Here is a 7,042-nt window from a genome sequence, read left to right on the forward strand (position 1 = left end):
AACATAAAATAACATAAAACATAACATAAAATAACATAACATAACAACATATAACATAACATAACAACATATAACACAACATAACAACATATAACATAACATAACATAATATAACAACATATAACACAACATAACATAACATAACATAGCATAACAACATGTAACATAACATAACAACATATAACATAACATAACATAACATAACAACATATAACATAACAACATATAACATAACATAACATAACGACATATAACATAGCAACATATAACATAACAACATATAACATAACATAACAACATATAACATAACATAACATATGTTGTTATGTTATGTTATATGTTGTTATGTTATGTTATGTTATGTTATGTTATGTTATGTTATATGTTGCTATGTTATATGTCGTTATGTTATGTTATGTTATGTTATATGTTGTTATGTTATATGTCGTTATGATATATTATGTTATGTTATTTTATATGTTGTTATGTTATCTTATGTTATGTTATATCTTGTTATTTTATGTTATGTGTGGTTATGTTATATGCTGTATATATTGTATTGTCTTATGCTTTATGTTGTGTTATGCTATTCTATGTTATATGTTATTTTTTGTTATCTTATGTTATGGTATATGTTATATGATGTTATGTTATATGTTGTTATGTTATGTTATCTTATATTATGTTATATCTTGTTATGTTATGTTATATGTTGTGCTATTATGTTATGGTATATGCTATGTTATATGTTGTGCTATGTTATGTTATATGTTATGTTATGTTATATGTTGTGTTGTGTTATTTTATGTTGTTGTTATGTAATTATGTTGTTGTTATGTCATGTTATATTGTATTGTCTTATGTTTTATGTTATGCTATGCTATGTTATGTGTTATTTTTTGTTATGTTATGTCGTGTTATGTTATATGTTATGTTATATTATGCTATGTTATGATGTTATGTTGTGTTATTTTATGTTATATGATATTTTATATGTTATGTTATGTTTTATTTGTGTTATGCTATGTTATATGTTGTCATAAGTCATGTTATAAGTTGTTATATGTTGCGTTCTCATGTTATGTTATGCTATGTTATGTTATATTATATGTTGTTATGTTATATGTTATGTTATGTTATGATGTTATGTTGTGTTATGTTATTTTATGTTACGTTATACTGTATGTTGTTACATTATGTTTGCATCCCTGAGCATCTCATTATTAGTACTCTGCGCACATAACCCTTAGGATCGATTGGATCTCAGTTTAGGCACATCACTTGAACTGTTCAGACGCTGGGATTTCCTTCCACTATTATGCCCTAGAGCAAGGCACTGAATCATGGCATGCTCCAGGGAACTCATTTATATTGGTATACCATAAGCTGCCCCCGGATAAAACAGCAACTTCCTAAGACAAAAAAACTCAAACAAAAGCAAGTTCAACTGCAGGTCGTTTTTTGTATGGCAGTGATTGGTTAAAATTAATTTACTTTGGCATAATTTGATCTCAAAAGGTCAGTTTTTTTCCATATGTTCTGAAATGTTTTCATATGGTTGGTCAAAATTATTTGCCCTCCTGTACATTTCTTTTTCAAATATTTCCCAAATTATGTTTAACAGCAAGGAATTTTTAACAGTATTTCCTATAATATCCTTTCTTCTTGAGAAAGTCTTAATTAGTTTATTTCAGCTAGAATAAAATCAGCTTTCTATTTAAAAAAAACAAACAAACATTTTCAGGTCAATATTATTAGCCCCCTTAAGCAATATTTTTTTTTGATGTCGACAGGACAAACCCTTTTTATACAATTATTTGCCCTAACTTGCTTAATTAACCTATGTAGTTTAGCCTTTAAATGTCACTTTAAGCTGAATAATAGTATCTAAAACATCTAGTCAAATCATGTCTTCATGGCAAAGATAAAAGAAATCAGTTATGAGAAATTAGTTATTAAAACTATTATGTTTAGAAATGTGTTGGGGAAAAAAATATACGGGGGGGCTAATAATTCTGACCAACTATATGTTGTGAAATATTTACAACTTTTCTCTAGTATTGCATTTTATGTCAAAAACACCAAGCTAGACTAACTGGCTAGAATATTACAGATATTTTCATCAAAAGACCTTTGGCTCAACGAAAAAAAAACAAAACAGTGTGAACACGATCACTGCAGCGTTCAGCAGAAAACCCGCTGTTTCTGAACACAAACTCACTGACTAGCAGAAATGTCAGCATACTGATTAGACAAACACATCTGATCCTACATTCAGCGGTTCCTCAAGCTTTACATCTCTCAAGTGTTGTGCCTTTAATTGCTGACAGGGTTGCTAAACATTATTCACAATGCTTTCTTTAAAGGATAGTAGTGTTACCATCAGTCAGTGGCATATATACAGTATGTACAGCTAGTGTTTTTCAGCCAACTATAATCTTTCGGTTAAAGGTTAATGTGACTGTTTTTAACTTCATAATGTTCCTTTAGCTTCATTTGAAAATACTGGGGTAAATAAATTTCCTTATTGCAGTGATTTTTGTCCGGTCTGACACACACTTTATATCGTATATCAATCAGGCATTGAAGATCACAGATTTTTAACGAAATCAGATATTCAATTTTACTGACTGACAATTAAAAAAATCTGTGTGGATATACCACATGTGAAAGTGTTGTGAAGCAGAAACAAACATGGCAAGGCGATTGTGTTTGCTCACATGAGGTGAATGTTAATCTGAATCCAGCTCTGTTTATGGCTTGCAGGATCCCTCCATTAAACGGCAGATTCGGACCCTGGAAGCAGCCAATCACGTTGGAGTCGCCATCGTTTCCAGTGCCGTCACCACGGTGATTTCAACCATTCCTCTGTTTTTTTGTGTCATCGTGCCTTTCGCTAAATTCGGTCAAATCGTGGCTATCAACACGGCCATTTCCATCGCGTTCACGCTAACAGTCACCACCGCACTACTGGCAGCGATGGGACCCAGCGACTTCACACGACATCCCAGAGCTGTACTCAAAGCTGCAGCGGTGGTCTTGATCATGGGGGTCTCTGGAGGTCTGCTGTGGTGGACTGGATCACAATTTGCTCCCGAAATGCTGGACTAAAAGCAAACAGCGGATCCGTTTCAGCCTGAAGGTGGATTCCCAGTGCTCTTGAAGTGACATACATGAACAAAAATGAAGGATTTAATGTACAGTGCTGAACATATATGAGTACACCCCTCACAAAATATCTTATTTAAATAAATATTCCCTATAGGAAGCTTTATAATATTATATGTGTGCATATACATTAGACTAGTCAGTACTGAAGCCAAATCCGGAGTTAATCTAATAAATAACTTATGAAAACAGTCCAAAATAAGTACACCCAAATTAATATATTAGGGGAAAATGTTGTAATTTTTGCTTGTAATTTTTCCCTCAATATTTCGCATGGATTTAAAGCGCACCAATGGTGAAAAATTTACTTTTCAAGTTGTTTGGACAGACACATGTGCAGGTATACCGTATAGACCAACTTATTAGGGCGATATAAACACACGCAGTCCTTTTTTTCCAATTTAACAACATAAAAACGGTGGACCAATTTGTCGACCGCAACTTGACTCAGGATTGCGGTCCCCCCGCCCACCAATATTGATTGACAGGCGCGCATTACCATATCCTCAGTTATTTCAGGTCTGCCATTTTCAGCATGTGAGTCAAAGGGTTGTTGCTAGAGCGGATACGTTTGGGGCCGGAAGTTAACGAGAATTATTTCTATTATTTATTAAATTTCTCATTTGTTGTATTTTATTAACATCTACCCCCACCCCAACCCTAAACCCAACCGTCACAGTAATGTAAAATCAGTTGTTGTACAGAGTATTAGTTATGTTATCTATTAAATTACCCAATAAAATTTATTTTTTCCGCCTACCCCCATCCCAACCCTAAAACCCAACCCTCACAGTACTGTAAAAATATTAATTATTGTTATACAGTGTCATAAAAATGCTGCTTTATTAATGTGCATATCGCAAATCCGGCCGGCCACATATCCGATCTAGACTTTACCGAGTCAAAGCGATGTCACTAAAGGAACACCCTTGGGCTGCGTCCGAAACCGTATACTTCCATACCATATAGTACGCTAAAATCAGTATGTGAGCCGAGTAGTATGTTCGAATTCATAAGCTGCGTCCCAAATCGCATACTTATGCACTATTCTACGCCATTTTGTAGTATAAATAGTGTAAGTAGTGTGTTCACACTGAAAACACTAAAAATTATAAGAGCACTTCAATTACCCGGATGATGCACTCATTCAGCCGCTAAAATGAAGTGTGGAATGATGGACACTTCACGCACTCAACGACCGCAGCTTTGCTCATGTAGCGGAAGGGGCGGAGCTATCGGGCGCACATGTTGAATAACTTTATTTATTTTGGATGGTGAAAGCAAAATTCTCCTACGAGAGTGATTATAGCGCCTCCCGATGGTGAATGCGGCAACACTTACGGCAGGTTTTATTTGATAGTTTGGTCATTTATTTCAATGATTTGGCAACCGTCAAACGTCATCAGGGAAACGGTTTGAATTTCCGCTTATTAAAAAAACATTAGTGTGCCATTTGGGACAACACTACATACATATACTTTCCTGTTGAGTGTGTAAGTGCATAAGTACATAGTGCATGAGTGCATAGTGTATAGTGTGCCATTTGGGACGCAGCTATAGAATTCGAAAAACAGTATGCTAGAAGTACCCGGATGACTTACTTCTTCCGGCGAGATTCTGGCAAGCGCATCCCATGCACGCTATGCTATCCCATGATGCCCTGCGAGCAAATTCATGAATTGGAGTAAAGCGACACAAATTACGCAGGTACGTCACATGACTATGTCAAAATGGCGGATGTAGTACGTCCGAATTTCATTCATACTTTTCACATTCATCCTGTATAGAATGTACTTTTCTAACGGCTGAGTAGTACGTTTAAATTCAAATGCAGTACCCACTGAGTAGTAGGCAGTTCGGACGCACCCTTGCTCTATTTTTAGATGTAAAGCTCATTGGGCTTATTGTTTTCGGAATTATTGTTTGTAACTTACTTTGTTTGTAGGCAGGTTTGCAAACATGTACATTTTTCATTGCGTCAGCCATTTGTATTTCTCGCGGTCACAGAAGCTTCCTGTGAGTGTGATCTTTACTAGGTGCAGCTGGAAAGTGCGAGCGCGTTGCCTCACGTGAGTGTCGCTCCATTGGAAATAAAATAACAAACTTGCCTGCAGGTCGCACATCAGAAGCGCCGCTCGGCCACGCAGCGTCATGCATTATAGAATTCTTAACATAGGTTTCTATCAGGGTAATAATAATAATAATAATACATTTTATTTGTATAGCATTTTTCAACATACACGCAACTCAAAGTGCCTCACAAACAACAACAAAAAAGCATTAAAATAAACCACAAAAACTTGTCACATATACTCAAATAAAAGCATTCATGTACATAAAATATAAGCATATATCCACATGATCACGCACACAATAGTCCTTATATATGCAAGCACACACCACTCATACACACATAAACCTACAACAATATAGATAAAATGCATACACCTTTAAAGCTTGTGTATTCATAATCAATTTTAAAAAGATGTCTTAACACGCTTTTTAAAAACATGAGTACTAGGGGATTCTTTCACTTCAAGAGGGAGACAGTTCCAAACTTTTAGAGCATAGTGGCTAAAAGAAGTGCCGCCAGATCGCATCAGGTTTACAGAGTAAAATTCTTAAAGTCACTAGAAGAGCGTAGCAAACGGTACACACAACGGCGCTTCAAGTTGGCAGCTGTCTGCGGCGCCCAGCCTCAATTCAGGACACTTCATATTTCTGCCACACCACAGAGCGGCATCTGAATGGTTTCAGTTTTAAATAACATGTTAATGTGCGTGTCTGGTGTGCCGTGTCACGGCTCTAAGAGGGTCATCCAGTGCCTCGGTCAAAGTTAATTCAGTGTGCATAGTTATTAGTCTCGGTGTATAAGCTCGGCACTTGAAACTAGCACACAGTTGGCTGTAAAACTGTACAAAACACAAATGATTGTGTACTCTCTGCTTGTTCTTGTGTCCGAGTCGTACATGTACGGCTGAATGCTGATCCTCTCACTCATGCTGCTTCTCTCTGTCTGTCTGTCTGTTGCCAAACACAGAGCCAGGGAGCTCCTGGCTCCGCCCCCTTGTTACGTCGGGCGGGAATTTGAAACTAATCTTCATGTGAAGCAACACGCCCCTAAAACAGCGACCTGTGTACACGCCCCTAAAACAGCGACCTGTGTACACGCCCCTAAAACAGCAACCTGTGTACACGCCCCTAAAACAGCAACCTGTGTACAGGCCCCTAAATTACACTTTTTAACACATTATAATACATAAAATCACAATCAGAACCATAATTAATATTAAATCATAAAAAGGGGTAAACTATTTGCCCTTTAAATTTATTATCTATCTATTTCTAAAGATACTCAGTGACTAAAATGTTATTTTAATAAATATATCCATTTAATAAGTCTGTTTTATTCAATTGCACATAAATATATGACATATATACACTTAGAAATGGATAAAAACAGGATGTTTCATAACAGGGTGTACACAATTATGTTGAGCACTGTGTGTTGTTGCACACTGTTAGAACTTAGGAAACCCAGTATGTGAATAGTTAACAGTCCGCATGAAAGTAGCGAGTCCTGACAGATGTTGGACAAAGGTACGCTCTGTCAGGAGTTGGTGTTTTATGTTATCGTTTGACTAAAAGAGCTGATTATTTCGTGGTATTTTGTATTTCGTTCACATTGTGGAGTGGACTCGTGTCAGCACGGCAGGAGAGGAACGTGAATTCTGTGAATTCATCTCTCATGGAGGAGCAGGACAGCAACTAGAGGAGCAAGATAGTCTAAAGCAGGGGTCAACCAAATCCCGTTCCAGGAGGTTCGTTGCCCTGCAGGGTTTAGCTCCAACTTGCCTCAACACACCTGCCTGGG

The 7,042-nt window shown here is 36.4% G+C and overlaps 1 protein-coding gene across 3 annotated transcripts in view; it reads left to right on the forward strand.

Moving 5' to 3' along the window:
* The window catches only part of disp3 (dispatched RND transporter family member 3), a 102,272-nt gene extending 95,445 nt beyond the window's left edge, over positions 1-6,827 (forward strand). For 2 of the 3 annotated variants that reach the window (XM_073911235.1, XM_073911236.1), the window contains exon 21: positions 2,767-6,827. In XM_073911235.1, coding sequence (XP_073767336.1) covers positions 2,767-3,111 — 345 coding nt within the window. In that variant the 3' untranslated portion in view covers positions 3,112-6,827. The remainder of the gene's footprint in view (positions 1-2,766) is intronic. The other variant, XR_012384797.1, reaches the window with a different exon arrangement.
* The last annotated feature ends 215 nt before the right edge of the window (positions 6,828-7,042 follow it).

The sequence above is a fragment of the Danio rerio genome, chromosome 8 (assembly GCF_049306965.1).
Source record: "Danio rerio strain Tuebingen ecotype United States chromosome 8, GRCz12tu, whole genome shotgun sequence".
Classification (NCBI taxonomy): Eukaryota; Metazoa; Chordata; class Actinopteri; order Cypriniformes; family Danionidae; genus Danio; species Danio rerio.